Source organism: Carassius auratus, chromosome 34 (genome assembly GCF_003368295.1).
Source record: "Carassius auratus strain Wakin chromosome 34, ASM336829v1, whole genome shotgun sequence".
NCBI lineage: Eukaryota > Metazoa > Chordata > Actinopteri > Cypriniformes > Cyprinidae > Carassius > Carassius auratus.
Window position 1 is genome coordinate 26,794,245 of NC_039276.1, and position 23,950 is coordinate 26,818,194.

The window sequence follows — 23,950 nt, forward strand, 5'->3', positions numbered from 1 at the left end:
ATTTGTTTATTACAGTTAAATAATAAGATAATGGATGCTGTAACATAAAAATATGGCGTTTGTCATGTCTATCCGTCGCTGACAGTACTGTCTATGGATAAATGCGGTCAACTGGCTAAAAGGTTTGGAAAGGTTATTTGTGTTTAACTTTAAAGCTGTCTGATAGTGACATCCACTGGTAAACTGCACACATGGCAAGTATATTTTGTAAAAAAAATATGACTCGTTTCAAAATATAAATCAGCAGGTTATTGTGATTAACTGATACATTTATTCAGGTCACAACAGCAATCTGCTCTTTAGATGGACAATGAGAAAAGAAAGCACAGGAAACAGCACAGAAGTTCCTTTTAAGTTATGTAGCAAAACTTTTATTGAACAAAAGTATTTCAATTCTCACCACACTGTCCTCAAAACAGTACCATAATGCAGGATCTAAACGATTCATATATGCACCATATCTTTTTGTAATATATATGTATATGTACATACAGTGGAAAGAAGAATTAAATAACATTGCTCAATAACATTCAGACAAATTGAAAAAAAGATTTTTAAAAAACCCAAAACAACAAAATAAAATCTCTTTGACCAACACACTTATTGGTCAACAGACTTCGAGTAATTGACAAAAGTAAAGAAATAAAATCATATTCTTGTTAATTACTCTTGAATTAGTGTTCACAATCACTTGTGTGTTACTGAGAGCAGAGAAGCCTGTTGGTGAGGTGCAGTAAGACATCAATAGTAGCACAACTGGAAGTGGGTGGCACATTTGGTTGAAAGGACACACATTCAAACTCTCTCCTGTTCTACAGAAACCACTTTCTTAGAGGCGACAATCTCTTTCTTTACACCCACCTCTTTTAACCCGTCATAACGGCAGCATTTATATCCCTTAATGAAGTACCCTGATTCTGAAGAAACCCTGTAGTGATTTGGATTCAGGCGAATTTCCTGGAAAGCTATGCATGTTTCCACAGCAGGAGGAGAGAAGTCCAAACTCTGCCTTCATGTATGATGGGACTGCAGATGGAAAAACTGTGTTTTTAACAGCTCAGAGGATGGGACAGCACTGCTTTACTTCAGGGTGAAACCTGACTGTCATCTCAGCAGTTAGTTTGGATTCAGATTCAGTCAGTGTAACGCGATAGGCAGCTGCAGTGTGAACATAAAGAAGTTACACGGCCACCAGATGAACTCTACGAATGAAGACAAATCATCTGTTGGGAACCAAATCACACTCCTTGCTCTGAAGGATCAAGGTTAAGACATGCATATGAATCTATACTCCTCTGCTTAATTACATACTGTAATGCTCTTTTGGGCAGAGAAATGTAAACCAATATAACGTGGGTTGAGGTTGTGGATCAACCAGCAACAGGAAGAGCAAAAGAACAGCTGCCCAAAGGCTGGGAGAGAGTTCTACAGATGTTGCTCCCTGAAATGCCATTCTGTATTTCCTTTACCAAAACATCCAAAACTTTAAAAAAATTAAAAAAAAAAAAAAAAAAAAAAAAAAAAGCGGGAACTTATATCAGGGACGGTCATCTCTATTGCTCCCTACAGGAGTGGAGGCGATATTGGGCTCTGAAATGTCAAACAGTCCTTGAAGTTGCTTCTGAAAGGAGCTTTTCCCCTCATTCAAGAATGTAGTAAAGCCAGAGTAGTGTGCAGGAAAAGAAGGGAAGTGAGGTGCTCAGAGGGAGATGTAATGTCTGATGAAAAAGTGACGAATTCAGGCAAGGGGCTTGACAAGATAGAGTTTGTCTCCTTGCTCACTGGTGAAGATGGGCGCTTTCTTGTAGTGCTCTACAAGCTCATCCATACTGCTAAAACGCCGCTGACCGATGCAGTACACGCCGTCCTGCAGCTGCACCTTGAAGTGTTTGTTCTTCCCAACAGCCTTCAGAGAAATGGAGAAATCACTGGGCTGAAAAAAAAGACAAACATGGAGAGATAAATTGATGGGACATTGTTGCTACTCCTTTTTCATATCTGAACACCAGATGGCAGCATTGATTTGAATAAAATAAGCCCTGACACCAAGTCACCCAGCAACTGAGAGGACATCGTCTTTTTTTGGGCAGTAAAATTTGATCCAAGATTTCCTTATTAAATTAAAGAAAAAATATGTCATTGTTCTTTGCGATTTCAAGGTTTTATCCTTCTAAGATCTTGATTCTCGATCCTTGTAAGATTGATTTCTTGCTATGATCCTTCATAGGGGCCTTATAGCCATATTACAAATGAACAACAACAAAAACACATTTGGAAGAACACGTGACAAAGACTACAAGCAGAAATGTCAACCGGTGGAGTTTCTGCTTTACCATATACCACTGCATGATCTCAAAAATACCACATTATTCAGAAAAACATGCCAAATATTGTTGTAGAAAGGCACAGTTTACTCTACCTGCCTTGGTTAATTATAATTGAAATTATTTAATTTTTCATATTGCTATGTGCCACACACATCTTGCGTAGATTTATGGTTACCAAGCAATATGTACCAACTTGGAACATACAGTGGGGCTCAAAAGTTTGGGCACCCCTTGCAGAATCTGTGAAAATATGAGTAATTTTCAAAAAATAAGAGAGATCATACTAAATGCATGTTATATATTATTTAGTACTGTCCTGAGTAAGATAATGTACATAAAAGATATTAAAATTTAGTCCACAAGACAAAAAGTTGCTGAAATTATTAAAATAACCCACTCAAAAGTTTGGGAACCCTTGGTTCTTAATACTGTGTTCTGTTACCTGATGATCCTCGACTGTCTTTCTGTTTTGTGATGGTTGTGCATGAGTCCCTTGTTTGTTCTGAGCAGTTAAACTGAGCAGCGTTCTTCAGAAACATCTTTAAGCTCCTGCAGATTCTTCAGTTTTCCAGCATCTTTGCATATTTGAACCCTTTCCAGCAGTGACTTTATGATTTTGAGATACATCTTATCACACCGAGGACATTTGAGGGACTCAAACACAACTATTTAAAAAGATTCAAACATTCACTGATGCTCCAGAAGGAAACAAGATGCATTAAGAGCTGGGGGGTGAAAACTTTTGAACACAATGAAGATGGCTAAATTTGTCTTATTTTGTTGAAATATAATTTCAGTGAATGTTTGAATCAGTGGAGCATCAGTGAATGTTTGAATCTTTTTTAATAGTTGTGTTTGAGTCCCTCAAATGTCCTCAGTGTGATAAGGTGCATCTCAAAATCATAAAGTCACTGCTGGAAAGGGTTCAAATAGGCAAAGATACTGGAAAACTGAAGAATCTGCAGGAGCTTAAAGATTTTTCTGAAGAACGCTGCTCAGTTTAAATGATTGCGGCCTAACAACTTATCGAGCCAATTTTTTTTATCGACTATCGCGACAGGCCTAGTGATAAAATGTTACGCAAGTAAGGTTTTGGTTATACTGCCCACCTCTAAACAGGACTATGGGAAGTCACATTCTCATTGCAATTCAAATAAGTTTAGCAAGCTTCATGGTTTATTCAACACTGTCCAAATTGGTCTCTGTCACACGGTAGACTCAGTAGGCTGTGCAAGTAAACCCATCCACTATTCAGTGTGTTGCACAAATAATTGGTTCACACCGTGCAGTTCAGTTGGCTAGTGCAGTTTCGTCCAAGTCTGGTTTACGATACGGTGCATTACATAACTCAATCAAGAAGCTTGGCATGCAGATGTGAATGAATGATGCATTTATAATGTGAGGGAAGTCGGTTCAACTTACCGATGATTCACTGTCCCGTATCAGAAAGTCCCCTACCACTCCTCTTTCAGTAAGAGCACACTCAGCTTGGTGCCGTGTCACGTTACCGTAGTACCAATCCTTCCCAGCAAATTTGCCTGTACGTGAGGGAACTGTGTGACTGATGTGAGGAGAGCCATGGCTCGACCCCAAGCCCTTTGCAACTGGCCCATCACCGAGCACTACAACATAGTTCTTGGGCACAAGACCTACCACGCCTCGACTGTTTTTACACCTCCACCACTCTGGGTCATTCTCTGGCTTCTCCAAAACTTCCATCGTCTCCCCCTTCTCAAAGTTCAGTTCCTCCTCTGTGACAGAGCTGAAGGGGTACAGAGTCTGGACCACATGCAGAACGGAGCTCCCGGAGCCTCCCGGCCGGCCATTGGCCATCGCCGCCCCTTGCCCCACCCTTAAGGACCGGAAGCCCCCCAAAGAGTCCCCAAAGACCCCATCATGGTCTGCGTATCCCACCTCCTCTTGGACATAATTGGATGGGAACCAACCGACGCGGCCGGCATGGCTACCCCTCCACCAGCCGTCGCTGCACTTCTCCATCACGACCACCCTCTCCCCTTTAATGAGGTTGAGTTCATCTTCACGCTCCGCTGCGTAAGAAAACTTCACCAGTGCGGGAATGTTCAGGTCATAGATCCGCTCGGCTCCGCCCACTCCACCTCCTCCTGCGCTGCCATTGGACGGGTACTCTGCCTCTGTGCTGGGTGTGGGAGATGGATCACGAGCGCTAGTCTTCCTTTTCATTTTTCCCAGGCCTAAGAGGAATAGAGAGACGCAAAACATTAAGGAAGTAGAAATCTGGAAGAAAGCTGTCAAAACAGAGTCGTGACAGATCATTACACCAATGAATCATTAAATCAATTAGTCTGACATTTCCAAGCAAGAGCTTTTACCAATGCTTATAGCTGACATTGTGACATTGACATTTATGAAATTGTTCATAAATGTCATAAATCATGCTTTTCTTGAAAATACATTATGAATACATTTTCAGTACTGAATCCATAGTGCCATAGCACAACACATTGGTTTTCACAGAGTTGTGAGTTTGTAGTCTGAAATGAATGTGAGTAGAGATTGGGTACCACAAAATAATACAGAGAGAAGAAACAGATGGCATGCCTTTCCATTGGAATGTCCTCACTGATTACCCATGAAGCAACAAACATACAGTGTGACCAGAATGACCCCTTTTTTTTGGTTTAATTCCAAATGCCAAAAAGGACAAATCTGGTGATCATAGACTTCTGCTTTAAATTCCCTTGTGTTCCCAGATGTCTTAAACCATTGCATTTTCTCGACTCCTACTACAGAAAATTGCCACCACTTCTGGGCAGATAGAAGCTGATCTACTCGAGGCTAGCGATCTGACAGAGCAGACTGTGTTCGAGGCCAAGAAAGTAAACACTTGAGTCCTAGGGGTGCACTGGGAACTGTGAAAGGAAAGAAAGATTAAGGATGGAAGACTTTCAAATTCAGCCTTAAAGAGAGATGGGATTACTCTGATCTGGTTATCTAACAAAAGAACAAATAACCAAAGAAACAGACAATAGTTTGAGTGCAGAAACTTCTGTCTCATAAACACACAGACATATACTTTCACCACAAGTAGAAAAATTATTCAAAACCAGAGAAAAATCATGATTTCATAATCTTGTTGAGTATTTAAAATGAGCAGATTTTTGACAGTTATCAGCATTTCATTCATTCTCTAAATGCCAGTGAAACAGACAGGTACCCTGCAGTATCCAAAGTAGGTCCCCGGTTTGCATCTCAGTGTCTTGACAGGCAGCCAAAAATAAGCCCTCTCGCTTGTTCCCAGGTAACAGAGGAGATCTGCCACTGCCAATATTTCTGCTTCCTGTGCTGATCCCATGTGGCCAGAAGCTTTATGTGTGCATATGCACGCTTGGTGTGCAGTCATTATGAACAGAGTACACAGAAAGTGTAGTGAGGTGTAGACATTGAGATGAAGCCTGGTACCTCCTTGCAGACTCCAGACCCCAGCTGTCTATGAGCAACTCAGGCACAGTGGGCCTGCCAGGCACCCGAAAGCGTATCCTGGAGCCGCCTCATACTGACGGCTGGAAGAGGAGGACGAGAAGGTGCTCAAAAGAAACTCAATCTGGCATTAGCTGACAGGAGAAAGAGGAGTCTATCTGGCAAGTAATGACACACAGATTAAGAGAGCCGTGGGAATACAAGAGAACATTTGATGACTGTGACCAATCTATATGAACGGCAAAGCTTTCTCACATGCATCCATGCGTTCTTGCACGCGAGCCACTTTGTTAGGCTCTAACAGATACGTGTGAAGACAAAAAAAGAGAACGTTTTTCCATCAGTCCTCAACTCCAGGGACCTTGACTACTGAAGTGCACTTAACAGGTACTTCCCCTAGGGATTGTCAGTCTCACACCGCATTGCACATTAAACTGGAAATACCTCTAGCAAAGGCTTGCTGAGGTGAGAATTAACCTGAAAGCATTCCTCAAATTAAGATATCGACCCTTTGCAGTCTGGAAGGTAGGGCTGGGCTTCGTAAGTGACTCCAATAATCAATCTTGATATAAAGTTATGAACATAAATTAAGCTTTAAGTGAATCTAGATGATGATATACATGTTAGCAAAGTATTAGCATCAGTGCTCTACAGTGTCTTGCTGTATTCATACACAACTGCACAAAGGGACTCGCACAACTGCTTACCCAAAAGCTCTCATTCTTCTTTTCCTTCCTTCATTTACAAGCTGGCGATCTCACCTTCCATTAACTCACATTTCCGTAAAGCAATCACCTCTTTCTCTTAAACCTTTACACTTACAGTTTACCCATGTCTAATATAAAACTGACTTGTTAACAGGTAAAGTCATCTAACCATCAAAGCTGCAATAATGGTGCTCCCCTACCACAATGCTGTCCATTAAGCTCCTTATCACAATAATACCCAAAAAATACTTCATTCAATTAACTCTCCATCTATATAATTAGCTTGGAACTTAACCCACAGTAAAGCGTCAGGCTCCATTTGCCATTTATTGCGTCTGCCTCTATTAGTGTAATACAATGTTGCACAATCAGAATGTTTTCAGACAGCGAGACTGATATCATATACCTCAAGGTCCACATGCTGAAGTGCTGATATTTTAGAAGCTGACAGAACCCCCAACAGTAACAGTCAGAGGAACAAGCTAAAATAAATATAGGAATATAACAATTTTAAGATTAATGTCAGAAGTAGTGCTAAACTTTAATAGTCAGTATAAAAGTTAGGAAAAATGTTTTGCTCTTTAACAAATCACATGTGTGTGTGTGCACTGTGAATGTTCAAGATGTGCAAGATAATGTGCATGTGAAACCGATCAAATGCATTTCTTCAAAATTACGTCTTAATGTGGTTTTAACGTAAACACAGTTGGCTGCTCAAATGCCAAACAATTACTATTTTAAATCCATGAGACTATACGGTGTCCCATTTGTCATTTTATGATTCATAAAGCTAGTCTTGAGCCTGTTTGGGGCCACTTTGCACCCTTTTGTAATGCGTTCCTTTTGTAAACTCCACAGCAGACAAAGCAGAAGTCAGTAATGGGAGACACTTTATCAAGTAAAGTTATGTTTCCAAATATCTGCCACTGGTTGAACAAACAGATTGTCCTGCCAGAAATGTTTGTTATTGTTGAACCTAAGGGGTCAAGGTTTGATATTCTACCGTCACCATTATAGGTTTTACATGTTTTTCAAAAGCATCTTTTTCCACTGACAGCCATTCAAAAGTAACTGCCATCAATAAAGGACAAACCTTCTCAGTCAAGCTAATTTCGTTATGTTGGTCCGGTCGGGATACCCAAATAAACAGCTACTGTATTAACACCACAGAGACACATTCTTTTCACTTTATCTTTGTTCTCCTGATGGAATGGTTTATTAGGGAATGCCAATTCACAGCACAACTTGTGTGAGATGCAACTGTGCGTGTGTACTGCAACTCAGAGGTGCCAAGAAGAAGTGTGTGTGTGTGTGTGTGTGTGTGTGAAAGAGAGAGACGGTACACTGACAGATCTTTAGCCCGATCCTTTGATCTTCAAAGAGTGACAGGTTTTGAGCTCAACAGGATGGCGGGAGGGTTTGGGTGCAGGTATCCGTGACAACCACCAATCAGAGGTCTCCTGTGGCCTCTCAATGGGAATTAATTCCCAATGCAGAATTAACTTGGAAGGTCACTGGCGCATAATCATGACCTTATTCTTGGTACACAAATGGTCTCCTGCTTTGTTCCACAGATTATTTGGGAAAACTGATGTAACCATTATTTCACAAATAAAATAAAAGTGTAACCTCATTACATTAATACAATACTACTTTTATAACCCAAAGCCGAAGGCGTTGCTGTGAATGGACAGATTAAATCTGAATGAGGAGTTTCATTTCAACACTTGTCTAACCTGCTTTAACAATTCTACAGTTAACCTACCTGGAATTCACACACATTCACTCACACACAATAGAACACAATGGAAAGGAAGCAAATAAGTTAAAAGTAACACCATTTTCACGGAAGCTGAATGATGGCCTACTTCAGTTTCAAAGGTTGTCTCATTGACCTGCTTGGGGAAAAATGCATTGCATTTAACAGCTTCAATAGCTTTTAAACCTCTCAGTGTCTCTACCCTCCACAGCATTATCGATCCACTGCTTCCTGTTGTTCAGAGCTCATTAACAAAATAACAATGCTATTCAGAGCTCATTAACTCATGGTAATCACATATGGGATGAAGAAAAGCATAGATAGGGATAAGCATGCTTTCATGTAGGCCTACTGGTGATTTGTACTGATTTAAGAGTATACAAATAAACATAGGTCAGATTGTGGATGGAATTTTAGATATGAGATTCCAATGAAATATGGAAGTTTTCCAAGTTATGTTCCAAGATATGTTGTCAACCAATACCCATCAGTTATTTTTCTCCATCTGCAGCACATGGAAATGCAAAGGCTCTGGCCTAGAACGCAGACGTTTCATGAGAAGGGCAACTAATTGTGATGCACTGGAGCTAGAAGTCCATGAATCCTCACACCTGTAGTGTCTCACCCATATGTAGGTCTTGAGACGGCCCATGGGAGAACTGACGGATAACTTGCACTTGTGGAAAATACTTGCCAGTTGTGGCACATATGCTTCTGCACATAACAGGATACATATATTAAATAACTGTTTGGCAAGAAACCACATAAAATATAAAAAGCATCTCTAGATATTTCCCAAAAACAGGTAAAGCGTATCAATGTTTATTTTGAGGTCTAAACTGTATAGTGTTCCAGATAACTGAGGATGGATAAGAGGATATTGGGGGATTTGCTATGGGACAGCAGGGGGCACCTGATTTTCAGAGTCGGCCCCTAGGACCACACCAGTCTTATAAACATGAGATACATTTTTAAACAGTGACCTTTTCAGATCAAATCATTCCCAGGGATCCTTTCCTAACAAAGCAATGTCAAACTCATCAAAAACTAGGAAGAGCGCGTTCAGATGCTTCACTTGCTTTTGGTGTTGTGCTAGATATTTTGTCATTGGAATGAATGAAGGAAGGCCCCTCAAGGTGATTTTCGATCAAAGCATCTCAAAAATAAACTCATATTTGTAAAAATCATAAACACATGCAATCAAAGGAGCTCCACTGGTTCAGCTGCTTCTTAAATCCCAGTGTTGATTTTGTGTTGTTGGCTTATACACAACTTGCTGCAAAAAACGACAGTCCCAGGAGTCTTCCTTAGTGCCTTGAGATGACAGATTGAGCATTAAAGGCATGGAGCTCCGGAGGCGTATGGGGGAAGTAGGACGCGTCATCTACTGAAGGAGTATGAGGTCTAGACCTACGCAAGCTCTTTTCTATGACATTTAGATCAAAACAACACCATTTACCTAATGACCCAGCCAATCTTAATTATAACCTTAGATTTAACTGGTCTACTTTGCAAATGCTAAGGCCACGAAAATGCCTGTCGTCAAATTAAAATTGAATGAAAAAAAAGGTCTTTCAATCATCAGATTTTGATGATACAGCATGTTCTGGAAGTTCTGGAGATTATTACATTTTTCTCCCCAGTAGATGTTCTACTTCCTGAGGGTGTTGCCAAGATGGCTGCATGAACCGACTTGCGTTAAACTTTGGCAGGACTGTGGATTGGTGAAATGTTTCACTGAGCTGGGAGACGTCTTACCAAGAGTGTCTTTCAGGTTCTTCACTAGAGAGGTTTTCTTCAGACTGTTTTTGCGCTCCACATAATTCGAGGGGACGTAGCCGGTGCGGTTGGATGCGTTGCGGACCCTCCACCAGGTCTTGGAATCATCCAGCAACCACAAGCGCTCGTTCTTCCGGATGTCCAGTTCCTGCTCTTGCTGAGCTGTGTAGTCCCACTTGGCTATAACAATCACCTCCTCTGTCATCTTTCATCGAGTCCCACTGCCAAAACAGAGTCAGAAAAAAACATTATATAAAAGATTGTAGAAGAGCTAACTCCAAAAAACCCTTTAAGAACCTAAATAGTTTAATAAAAGACAAACTGACCAACTAAAGCATCAATTAATTACAAGGAAAATGTACAGATAAAGACTGAAAAGTCAAATATTTAAATATCCATATTTAAAACATTATAAACCTTAATCTCTAGCTTCCGCTAGAGACGTATGTGTCATATTTGCATTTACAAAAGAACGCTGTTCCAGGATATGATGTAGGACATAGGCATAGCATAAGCTCCGGGGAGAAGTTATGAAGGATGAAGAGCAGAGGAGAGAGCAAAAAAAAAAAAAAACACTGGTCACGAATTAGATAAATATCGGGCTGTGCTAAAAATCGAATGCGATTTTCATGCACATCTCATCAGTAAAGACGCTCCTGTGATTAGAAGTATATCTCCAGAACGTGCGTTCAGATCAAGGTTGCCAGATCTTCACAACAAATCCTGCCCAGTTGCTTCTCAAAAACGAGTCCAAAACTAGCCCAATCGCGCTTCCAGAAGGTTCCCCGATAAAAAATTGCTTCCCGGGGTTAAAATATACATTTTTTAGCAGGGTTGCCTTGGTAAAATTCGCTTTTTATGAGCTAAATATCACATTATTTGTATCGGGGTCGCTTTGACCCGCGGACATGAAAAACAACCACAGACTTGGCAACACCGGCTGGCATTTACTACACCGAGCCGTAATTCGATGACGATCTACACAAAATCGATGTTAAAATCGCAGGCGATTCTTTGTCGATACTGAAAGCGATTTTGTGTTAGTTGTCAGTAGACTAAGGCTCTGTGTAGCAACTGCCGCTCCACCTGAACCAGTGTTGCCAAGTCTGCGGTTGTTTTTCATGTCCGCGGTTTGAAGCAACCCCAATACCAATAACGTGATATTTAGCCCCTAAAATGCGAATTTCACCAGGGCAACCCTTCCAAAAAATGTATATTTTAACACTGGGAAGCAATTTTTATCGGGAAACCTCGCGGAACCGATTGGGCTAGTTTTGGACTAGTTTTAAGAAGCAACTGGGCAGGATTTGTTGTGAAAACCTGGCAACCCTGATCTGAACACACGTGCTGGAGACATACTTCTAATTACAGGAGCATCTTTACTGATGAGATGTGCATGAAAATCGCATTCGGTTTTTTGCACATCCCTAGATAAATACCGGAGGAATAGAAAAATATCAGATTTTGATATACTGTAAGCCAAGAGGAGACTGGTTTCCTTCGTTAAACAAAGGAAACTTTGCTTCCTTTACACCTGTAAAAAAAAAAACTAGGCTCTCACGAGATTTGCGCATTTTCACTGGAATTTATGCTACGCTTACGTCCTTCACCGGAACATCGCTCTATTGATTGCATAGCGCTAGCGAAAGATAGAGATTACAGTTTATAAAGTTTTAAATATGGATATTTTTCATAGTTATTTTTCTTTCATCGATTTGCTTCAAGAGGGCTTTATTGAATTTTTATTAAATTCATTTTCTATTATTTATTTAAATCAGTTTGGATTCTTCTGAAAGAAGAAATTCATATACACCTAGGATGGCTTGAGGGTGAGTAAATCGTGGGGTAATTTTCATTTTTGGGTGAACTATCAATTTAACAAAGGTCTGGACCTTCTCCTGCAGTAAACAAATGCCAAATATGACAAATGCATGACTCAGACAAGAGCCAGACATGATTACATATGCTCTATTTAACACATCTTAATCAGCAGGTGACCTCACACTCCCTCCACTCAACCTATTTACCAGGAGGAGGAAGAGGATAAGCAGGAGAATAGATGACAGACTGAAGGAGACAAGAGTATCGAGTAATATTTCATTTAAAAGCTTAATGGTGATTAATAGTCAGCCATTTACAGGTTCTTTTCCCTGAAAATTGTAAACACTTCAGCTCTATAGTGCTATCAAAACACTGTTCTGTTTGATGGAGAAGATGTGCGCAAGTATAATTTATCATTGGAGAAATTAACTAGCTAGTCAAAACTGTTTCCTTTTTCTTTCATTCAATGAAATTTGTATACATACAGTGTATGGAATGAAAGCTCTAGTTTGCATTCCAAATGATGCACTTTACATTATACACTTATGTCAGGGGCTCTCAACCCTGGCGCAGTGGCCCTCCAGGTTTACCTTCCTGCTATATTTAGCTTCAACCCTAATCAAACACACCCGAACAAGCTCCTCAATGTTTTGAGGTTTACTAGAAAGTCAGGCAGGTGAGTTGATCGAGGTTGGAGCTTAACTCTACTGGGACTTTGATAGCTAGAGTTGAGAACCCCTGCATTATGTACTCTACCGTCAAGAGAATAAACTAGAAGTTATTTAGTCATCCAACATCATAGTTTGGCAGCCTTTCTGTTACATAAAGAAAGCTGTCATACTTGAGTGCATGAAGTGTCCAACATTCCACATTTCATTTTTGCCAATCGAAAATGCCATTTATTCTGGGTATTTGAAGTGTGCTTTTTCTTTCTGGTATTTTTTGTGTGAACACACTGCGCACACTATTTATATTATAAATTAGCATCGAACAGGCATAGGTATGTCAATTTTGACACACGTATAGATTGTGCTGAATGTTATCTTGCTTATTTCGCTGAAGAGCATGATATATTTTAGTCTACAGTACGTCATACAAGAACAAGAAACTACTTCTAACTGCTGGTTAAAAGCTTTAGTACTCACCAGACAACTGTGCAATGCTGTTTGAGAATATTTGTTGGGACTGTGGTCGAATTTTGTTGCTACTGATGGAGACTACAACCATGTTTGACTGACAGTGCCTTAGGAAACACACTCCAGCTTGATACACCAACAGTGGCTCAACAAATGTTTGCTGTAGTGAGTTGACCAATAGCAGACAGGGTAAATTTGTTTGAAAATATTATTTTTGCATTTTCATTTATTGGCACTAGTGGCACATAAATTACACGACACCTCACCTTGGGTGCTAAATTTTAAGATTTAATTACATCAATATGTTAATAAACTGAGATAGATATCGCTTAGTTCAATATTTGATTATATATAGATTGGTAAGATATTTGGCTACCCTTGACAAATTTTTAATGTGACATTTTTTTATTTGATTCCAAACATTTAATGTGTTCATTATATCACAATATGACATTATATCGACCTGTTCTGTAGATAGCAGTCTTGGCCATTAAAAAATCATAAAAGTTGACCTCTAAAACTGATATAAACTTCCTCATTGCATTATTATTATTTATTCAGATCAAAATGTTATGACGTTGTATATTACAATTGTAAACTTAAACTGTGAATACATTTTAGATGCATTATACATTTAACTAAATGTTCCTTCAAGCACTTTATATTTACCTCCTTTACTCATACTGCACAAAAAGTGGTTGGATAGCATTGAATGTTACAGGGACTGATTATTGCAAATGCAGATCCCATTGTGTTTTGGTTAAATCATTTTTATTTATTTATTTATTTATTGCTGAGGTTTGCATATGGTGGTGTGTTCTTAATGACAGCTTTCCTAAAAAATATATCCTATTTCTAAAATAAGAAATATACCAATATATAGCCTTGCTTACAGTATCGCAACATATCGTGATAAGTATTGTATCGCCAGATTCTTGGCAATACCCAGTCCTAGTGTAAAGTTTGTGGGGTTACCATTGTGCTGAAGAGTGGAGTCTGTGGCTAGGATGATGATTAATGGAAACACCATTTAGACTATATATTACTATATTTAAAAAGTAATGGCTGTGCAATTTTTCAGCACAGTGATAGTTCGCTAAGTGCTTAGTATAAACTAGTGAGCTTATGCTATTGTAAACTAGCTGTATTTTAAAATATGAAACAATCATATTGTAAATGATTGTTATACATAAGATATACTTATTTCCATATATGTGTGTACGTATATACTGCATGCAGTACCATATCTTATCACATGAACATCTATATAGGGCTGCACGATTAATTGAAATGGAATCGTGATTCGACAGAATCTGTGATTTCCATGCATATCTTTCAGTGAAGCACGGTTCTGCGATCAGTAGTAAATCTCCATTCAGAAAGCTAGAGGGCGCTCTCACGCTGAAAATCATAATAGGTCCCGAATAAGAAACCCATGAAATGCCTATAGCGGCATTTACTAAACAGAGCCATAGTTCACTGGGAAGCTACGCAAACAGCTGTCATTATCGCAAACGATTTCTTCGATTTCATAATCGTGCAATAAAATGATCTATGTTTTTTTTTTTTTTTGCATAGCTTGTTAGAAAACTACGACCCTGTGTAGTAAATGCTGCTCCATCTGAAAGCATGTGATAATGATTTACTGCTGATTACAGAACCGGCTTTACTAACAAAAAACAAAACAAATCATATTTGTTTAATCGTGCAGCCCTAAAAAATAATGACATATTTTTTTATGAAAGTGGGAATTCCTTATGTATTATTCAATATATTGTAACATATTTTTTACAAAGTATATTATTCTGTACATTTTCTAATATACTGTTATATTATTTAATGTATTGATCATTCATATATTAGGAAATATATTGTCTTTGCAAATGGGTAACAAGCCTCTGAAACAAAGCAAACAAAGAATCTGTGGATTTAAAAGGAGCATGAGTAACAAAAAGCATGCAATATAGGCAGAAAAGTATTTTCGCGTACAGTAGCAATTCTTAAGTCTCTTAATCCATGCCACTGGTCTTATTAAATAAACAGCCAGACCTTCAGACAAAAAAGCCATTAAAAATGACTGAGACTGAGCATGAGGTTTCAAAATACACTGAGCGTTCTTGTTCCTCCGAGCAAAATGACAGAAATGATCGTAGGTAGTTCTTAAACCCATGAATGAATAACTAGGCGGGTTTATTGGCATAGCCGATTTTAAACGCCTAGCCTGAGATGTGAGAGAGAGCTGCTGAAGGATTAAATATGCACTGAATAGTAATGGACTGATTAAGTATTGATGGTGTTTCAGGCAAGCGCACTTAAAGCTCTGTGCTCCTGCTGAGAGAGGCTTTAGGCATGGCTACTAAGTCAAATGCACAGCCATTAGTAGAGAAGGGCAGATCTAGTGAGTCTGAGAGTGTATGTGCATGTGGGTGTGTATGCGTGAGCAACAGCTTTCATTTCATGCTTTGCCTAAAACGAACAAATGATGCAGAACCCATATGCATACAGCATACAGTAGCTTTCTCATTCCTGAATGCCGTAAATGGATTTACCACTCCTTTAGTGTTTGTCTATAAATGTTAATTCTCCTGGTACACTTTCAAATGCAATATTAACCTACACTCGGCCTCAAGCATCACACCAACAGACTGTGCCTGACCAACTTACAATCTGATGCATATTGCACATAAAACCGGCAAGCACTATTGAAATGCACATCAAAACAGAAACTAAGTGTGGTTAAGATGTTCTCCTTCTAACTGAATGGGAGCTTCTTGGCCAGAGTAAGCTGCAGTGTGGACCAGACCTTATGTTTAAATCAAACATCTGGCAACACAAGACTAATCTGACCCCTTGAATTATGGGCTCTAAACTCAAATGCAGATAAACACACCGTAAATTGATCTATAGAGGACAGAGCAGACACAGCTTCTTTGACCTGTTTTATGTCTTTAATGAGGCGACAATTCTAATATTAACACCCATCACACCGGAGCACATCTCTCATGAGATGCCTCCCACAGACAATTACACTACATAAAGGATTTCATTACCTCTGGTGAGATGAGTATCCACGCTGGGCTGTATTTTATAAATGCTAATTTGGCAGCTCAAAGGCAGAGCTCGTTTTCTTTAAATGCAGTCATTAAATGACAGTTCAATTAGGAAAGAGGCTGGCCATGACAGCGCAACAGCTGGATAGAAATGTCCTTGTGCTTTAAATCAGTCGTTCTCTGCTGGCTGCGAGCTTCGGGGTCATTCATGACCTCACTCGCTGTGTTTCAGTAAAGGGCTGGAAAGAGAGCCACGGAAAACAGGGAGCTGCTAAACAGGTCTACTAATGAAGCACTGTCATCACTCATTGGTTCTGCGGATCAGGACAGAATTGAGGTCATTGTGTCAGAGGACGCTGTTAAAGGTCGCCGTCCATCTATTTCCTCTCTGTCCTCTTCGGAGAACACAGGAGGTTTCTGTCCCGGCACTCATTTCTCTAATCTGAGCCCCGCCCCCTGTAATATCCACACAGCTTAGCCCACCTCCTAACTAATCAAGGCTGTGAAGAAGACCGATGGCCCTGCCATGGGAAAGCAGATCAATCCTCAAGACTCAGCGTTCGCTCAGACGCCTGAAAGCTGCTTGGTAATGATCAATCTTACCCAGCTCACTGTCAGCTTACGCTCACTTACACATGTGACGAGAGAGGGCCTTTTAACCGAGAAGAGACAATTAGCCGGGATATAAACATTTCTCACTAAGTGCAGAAAAACCGTCGTACTCCACTACCTATAAAAGGCTCAGACTCGCAAACAGAGTCTGTCTTGCATCCGGCGGCCATGATGATTAGTGTATAATGTTTGTGAAGACATGAACCGAAGGAAGCCACTCTCTGGTCTTGAATTGATCTATCCTCAGCCAAGATGTTTTCCCATAGTCCAGATGCACTTAGCACTCTCTGAGTCCTGCTCTCAAGAGACTAAAATCGTTTAATACGACTAATACATCTGCTAGGCAAAAGTCCAGCTCGCATTCGCTTAACCCAACTAAACATGTCTCGCACGCAATGCAGCTGCCAAATGTCATCTTAAAATGCACAGATTACACAACAATTCATGTTATTTCAATGTCTAATTTGTAGTAATTTAGACCTGCACTTTTAATTATAATTGCGCTTTATATATTCATATGCTACTGGTCAAAAGCTTAATTGAGTTTTTTTTTATTTATTATAATTTAGAAGAACTGTTTCCTATTTGCATATATTAATATTAAAATGTGATGTATTTATTCTTGTGATGCAAAACTTATAATTAAAAACAGTAGTGCTGCTGGATATTTTTGTGGACGCTGTGATACACTACCATTCAAAAGTTTGGGGTAAGAATAACAGAATTATTTCTGCAGGATCATGTGACATTAAGTCTGAATTAATGGCAAATTCATTTACTAGTAATAGTGTAAATTATCCTGTGCTATGATCTCTATTTAGAATGCTTCACTGTTTTTTGTACAGTTTCTTTAGAAATAAATAAGTCATAGTCAAATCATTCTCTTTAATGTATTTAATTTGTTTGTGCTAGAAAGCAATGAGATGACAAGGCGAACAAATCTGCTACAGCTTCCATAGAAGAATTAACAAGAGCAAACAGAAGAAAGCAAGCAAAAAATAAGTCAAGAATGTGGGTTTTAAAGATGTACCCTTGCTTTCCCAAAATGCATCTGGCCTGGCCTTCCCCCTCGAGTGGGAATTTTGTGTGGGAATTAAAGAAAGGCTTCTGTCCAGCAGCATCAGCACTTTATAGAGACTCTCTTGAGCACAAAACACTGGGATGAGGGGAAAAGAGGAAGAAACAAAGAAAGAGAGAGAATAATATAGAAGTCCCAACAATTCTTCAGAACAAATCTAGAAGTCATGCTTCATCTTTTGGATTTCTGTCATGTCTGTAGCAACAGAGGACCGCCACATTCATTTCCAGAAAACATCTCCTGGCACTAGCACAGACTCATCCAGAACCATTCGAATGGGCTCAAGCCTTAAGCTAATGTAGTGGAGTGTGGGGCAGGACACGGAGTACATTTACCGCAAAGTGAAATCAGGTCAGGGCCTTTAATAGGCAGGAACACGTGTTTTCACATTGCTGGTGTTAATGATTAGTCTGAACCAGCAGTCCACTCATCGTACACCTCCTCTGTGCTTCTCTCCCACAAACACTGACCAGGCTGCACTGATCTACGAAACACGAGACATTACATCATGCAACAGTGAGAAATGGACCGGCAGCTTAAATTAGAAAGTGGCAAGAAGGAATCATGTTCGACAGTGACAAGACACATTTCAAACCAGTTATTTGTGAAAATGAGAGACTAGGAAGATGATGAAACGCTGGTGGACTGTCAACACCAGTTACACTAAAGGATGGCTTTACTCATTATACATATGGACAAAGCAACTGCATGAATCTGTATTCAAATGGTAAACGAATAAAGATGAAAATTATAAAATTTATGAGATTTTAAGTAAATGCCGCCAAGAACATATTCACATAGTACGCTATGAGAATAGTCCATAAATAATATACTATAAAACATATAGCTATAATAATGGATGTTGATTGATCAATGCAGTGTTCCAGTCCTTCTAAACACACACACACACACACACACACACACAATATAACACTACATATCTGCTGACCTTCTTTACAAGTTAACTAAAACTAAAAACACATTTTAATTACTTGAAATAAAATGAACATTAACTGAAATCAAATAAAATCTAAAAAAACAAATTGCACTAATTTTATTTGGGCTAATAACCTAAGGCCCCGTCCACACGGAGACGCGTTTCTGTGAATACGCACAAATTTTTTATCGGATAGGCGTTTCGTCCACACGGATCCGGCGTTTTCGCAAGGTGATACCGCTATTTCTTGAAACCGGGTCCCAAAGTGGATAAATTTGAAAACGCCGTCTTTGCGTTTTCGTCTGGACGGCTAATCCGTATATTTTCTGAAACGATGACGTCATCAGCCCACGTCTCCCCCCCAGTCAGACACCTCTACGTCACGTAACAGCAACAAAAACATGAACAAACACTGAACGATTGTCTTTTTATTAACTAACATTAACACTGATTAATAAATGTATTATTCCATGTTCGTTTGTGTACCACGCGCAAGGTTTATGAGCATAGTCCAAGTCTTCTTCTCTGTTAAGTGTATCTCTGTGGCAGAATTACAGCGCCACATACTGGTCTGGCATGTATACTACATCATTTTGCGGTTTCATGTGGACGCGGATATTTCTTGAGACGAGGAAAAAAAAGATCGGAGTGGGGTAAGCTCCTTCTCCGTGTGGACGGGGCCTAAACCACCATATAATATCGATAGTATATTTCAGTATATATATATATATATATATATATATATATATATATAAATAAGAATAATAATTACATGCAAATTATTTTAACCTTATATAACTAGAAAAAGTGAGGGATTGGACATAGACTTGAAAAGTATTTTTTTTATTGTGCCATTGTTTGTGCAACATGAGGTAGGCTTGTACGAATTAAATTAAATTAAATATTGTGTGTTTGAGTTGGCCAGTGGTTCCAAAACTAATATCCAAAAGCAAAATCCATATCATGGAACAACATAATACCGGTATTAACTTAATACCGAATAGTAATACCGGTATAGCGTCCACCCTCTTTGTGTTGCTTACCAAACTAGTCTGTCACAAGCATGAATGAAAGTCACTCAATCATTGTTATGATCTGTCATTAAATTTTTTTTTGGAGCTATTAAATTTATCCTGTTTTTGATTGGATCTGAACCCTCATACTGTTGACTAGTTTCCACTTGGTGATTGTTGTGAGTAACAAAAGTAGTTTTCTGTCAATATATTTCAATTCTAACGTTCTACCAAATGCTACATATTTACTTTCTGCAATTTTACTGTGTGCTGCATTTCGCTGTAACATGCCAAAAAGACGCATGCAGGAGGCTCTTAGCAATCCGCTCTCACGAGAAAACAAAACTATTTTACAAGTTGTTGATTTCATATAAATGTATACAATAAAATTTGTACAAAATATACATCTTTTAGAAAAAATCAAGCATGAAGGTCTAGCCCTAACCCTTACTCTCAGTGGGGCATAAGCAGATTATATAAAAAAGTACATATTCTCATCCAATTTGCCAGAATGTAAAATAGTTACAAATTGTTGATCTGATCAATTTAAGGTCTGAAATTTTTGGGGTGGTTGGTGCCACACTAATATCCATGAATCACCAGTTCTGTTACAATTATGTCATTTATTGTACCAACTGATTTCCAAAGCAATCAACAGTGTCCTAAAGTCCAAACTGCAGTCCAGTGGGCTGGGCTTGCGGTGACACATCCTGTAATGTCTCTAATGAGGTTAGCTGTTGCTCCTCTTCAGTAAGCCATAAAAGAAAATGAATGACTGTTTGACTGCTTGGTGACATCATCAAGAACCTTCACCCAACTGGCATTAAAGCATATGGCTAATTGTGAACAGATTTCCACTGAGGTCCCGCTTTCCTTACAAACATTTGATCACAATGAAAAAAAAAAAGGATATCTGTGTCTGATTGAACCAGGTTACTGAGCAAAACCTTTAAAAAGCTACAGTGCATGTCTTCAGCGTGTCCCAAGTTGAAGTGATTGCATGCTACAGTTTTCTTACAAACAACAACCAGGTTTGTGTCGCAACCAAATCATGACTATTTCTGTCATAACTCTGCATAATGAGAACAATCTGAATTCAGACTTTGAGTGCAGTAAAAAAAAAAACACATGTAAAGTTAGTTTGTCTTTGATGTCAGCCCTCTACGTGGCGCTTTTCCACAAATGAATTCAGCACTGTTCAGCAAACAATATTTCCATTGTTCAACAAGCATCTCAGACACAAGGTACCCCTTGATCCTGAAATGACCCCTGAACCCTGACGTATAAAGAAAAAACCCACACAAATGTGCACCAGTCAAAAGAAAATCTAAATTTCAGTGTTTTTTTTAAAAGAATTTTCATTCTCGGGTGAACTAACCCATTAAGGCTCAATTTCCCCCAAAAATCTAAAACTAATCAACCTCACATATCGACTAGTCAGTTTTTGAACAACTAGTTCACCATCCTGACCCATTCCTTATGTATTTATTTTTAAAAAAGATTGACCAGACTAATATAACGATACCAAATGCTTGTTTGTGACCATGTGGCAAATTTAGACTATGATACAAAAAGATATAAAGGCTGCATGAATGAATGGTTTCATTTGGTGAAATTTCATGGGCAAAAAGTGTCACCTGATCACTGTTAATAAACAGTATGATCTCACAGAAGCAGCTTTCTGTTGGTCAGTGTGAGGGATTCACATGACCAACATGAACCCGTGTTGGGAATTATTTTGTCCTCACACAAAATTCCAAACTGTGTGAATTCCTATTGGAATGACTCATACTGAAAAGGAATGTGGGTAACCCCCATCTATGTCATAGGTCTGACAGCTCAAACGCTCATCAGGACAGATGACCACGCAATACAGATTTCCTTCCCCGCGCTGGGCATTCTTGCTCAGCCTTTTCCTCACTTTCTTCTCTCCTTCCTAAGAGTAAAGGTCATTGTTTGCTTGTTCCCATGGCTGCAGTGGCCAAACCCTCTCTGTTGCAAGGCACAGACAGACAGACGGGTGTCTGGAGCTGAACAGAGAGAGGAGACCGAGCCTACACACACCGAAACAAAAGGGTTTGCCATGCCCACCACACCAGAGATGCACTGCACAGGTGGTCCCGAATAGCAAATCGCATAGTTTTGAGTCCTTTTCAAAGAAGATTATGACGATCTATAAAAATAAAGAATAAATGGCTCAGTGGTAGAGCATTGTGTTGGCAGCCCAAAAGTTAGTGGGTTAAATTCCTAGGGAACACACACTTAAAAAAACTAAATAAATAAATGTACAACCTGAATGCACTGTAAGTCAATTTGGAACGAGTCTGCTTAATGCATAAATGTAAATATGACAGTATAAGTGATTGAAAATACACACTACATTTAGGGGTGTGACGGTTCGTATATAACCGTGAGACCGACGGTTATAGTTGAACACCGTCATTAGAACTCTATAATCGCCAAAACCGTGTCATTAAAATATTTTTTACAAACATTTTTTATCAAAAATTATTTTCATTTTTTAGATAGGATCATAAGATGCGCAATATATTGGGAGACATGGTTTTTACCACTTAATGAAGTTTTGTAAATCGTCAGACATGATATTTACCACTTCATTAAATTTTGCTTTGTAGAAAACCTTTCTTAAAAACGAATTTCGTTTTGTACAAATTTTATCTTAATTTTAATAAATGTTTCATCAACCAATTGCATGTATTTTAATAAATAAAAAGCAAGTAAAGCAGACAATGATAACCGTGACATGGAAGCACCAGCGCGCCGCGTTCACTTGCACTGCACTGTGACCTAGAGCACATCTCATCGTAGGCCTATGCCTCATCCTTTAGCATTAAATATCTAGAACAGACAATGGCTTTTTTTTGCGGCTCGCATCAGCAAAGCATTGCATCGCCATAGACCGCAAAACAAGCAGCGGATGGCGGGCGGGTGCGGCTATGAAATTTGCTCTATGATTTCCATGAAGCAAAAAACGAGGACGGAATCTCGAAATCCAGTCATGAAAATGAAACTTGCATTTTAATATGGACAGTCATGGAATTTGCCAAAGTTTGCATAAAATAATCAAATCAAATCTCCATATGGACCAGTATCTGTAAATGTTAAGCCGCAAAAGTTGTTTAAACTATAAATCCGTGTTCTGCGCGTCTCTGTGTGAATTAATGAATGGCAGAGACGTGCAGGTTTGTTTACTACATAGACTGAAGCGCATGACGCTTGCATTAATTTCAGCATCTGAGCTTCAGAGTTCTCTCTCCTTCAAGCGATCTGAACTTTTCAGCTCATCTCAATGGACACACAGCGCACCTGTATTTGACACTCTGTAAACTCTTTGTGAAGGCGCACGACTCACCATCACTTTACTGATAGCGCTGTTTCTCACACATGCAAAGAGAGAGAGAGCAAGAGTCTTACCACGCTTAAACAACACGCTATATGTAAACTATTCTTTGTTGTCTTCTCCTGTCAAAATAATGGATTAAATTTAGAAATATTCATATTCATTTTCGAACAAGCAGAAGACATAGTGTCCGGTAGTGGGCGGAGCTAATGGGCAAATGGCAATGGCTTTTTTTGCGGCTCGCATCGGCAAAGCATTGCATCGCCATAGACCCCAAAACAATCAGCGAATGGCGGGCGGGTGCGGCTTTGAAATTTGCTCAAAAAACGTTGGCGGGGATGATGTGTTTTGTGACAGATCTCATTAATAAATGGAGGTCTGAAATCTCTGCCCCTTTACCGATCAGAGCGCGCGCTGACACGGAGTTAACCCGCTATCCACCCCCCCCCCCCCCCGACGGTTATGTTATGAACCGTCACATTTGACTCACGTCATAACCGTCATCACCAATTCTGAAACCGGCACACCCCTAACTACATTGCTCAGTAAAACAAAGAAGTCTCTTATGCTCACCAAGGCTGTAATAATACAATATAACACTAATATTATTACAATGTAAAAGAACCAATTTTCTATTTTAATATATGCTAAACCATAATTTATTCCTGTGATGCAAAGCTGAATTTTCAGCAGCCATTACTCTAGACTTCAGTGTCACATGATCCTTCAGAAATCATTCTAATATGCTGATTTGCTCCACAAGACACATTTCTAATCATTATCAATGTTAAAAACAGTTGTGCCGCTTATATTTTTGAGGAAACAGTGATACATTATAATAGAAAGTTCAAAAGAACAGCATTTTTTTTAAAATAAATAAATAAACAGGCTACAAAAAAAGCTTTAGACTC

The 23,950-nt window shown here is 39.2% G+C and overlaps 1 protein-coding gene across 2 annotated transcripts in view; it reads right to left on the bottom strand.

Annotated features, from left to right (window-relative positions):
* Positions 1-344: 344 nt before the first annotated feature.
* The window catches only part of LOC113053653 (cytoplasmic protein NCK2), a 49,755-nt gene continuing 26,149 nt past the window's right edge, over positions 345-23,950 (bottom strand). For both annotated transcript variants that reach the window (XM_026218830.1, XM_026218829.1), the window contains 3 exons: positions 10,011-10,252; positions 3,750-4,540; positions 345-1,933 (listed from right to left, as the gene is read on the bottom strand). In XM_026218830.1, coding sequence (XP_026074615.1) covers positions 1,739-1,933; positions 3,750-4,540; positions 10,011-10,236 — 1,212 coding nt within the window. In that variant the 5' untranslated portion in view covers positions 10,237-10,252 and the 3' untranslated portion in view covers positions 345-1,738. The remainder of the gene's footprint in view (positions 1,934-3,749; positions 4,541-10,010; positions 10,253-23,950) is intronic.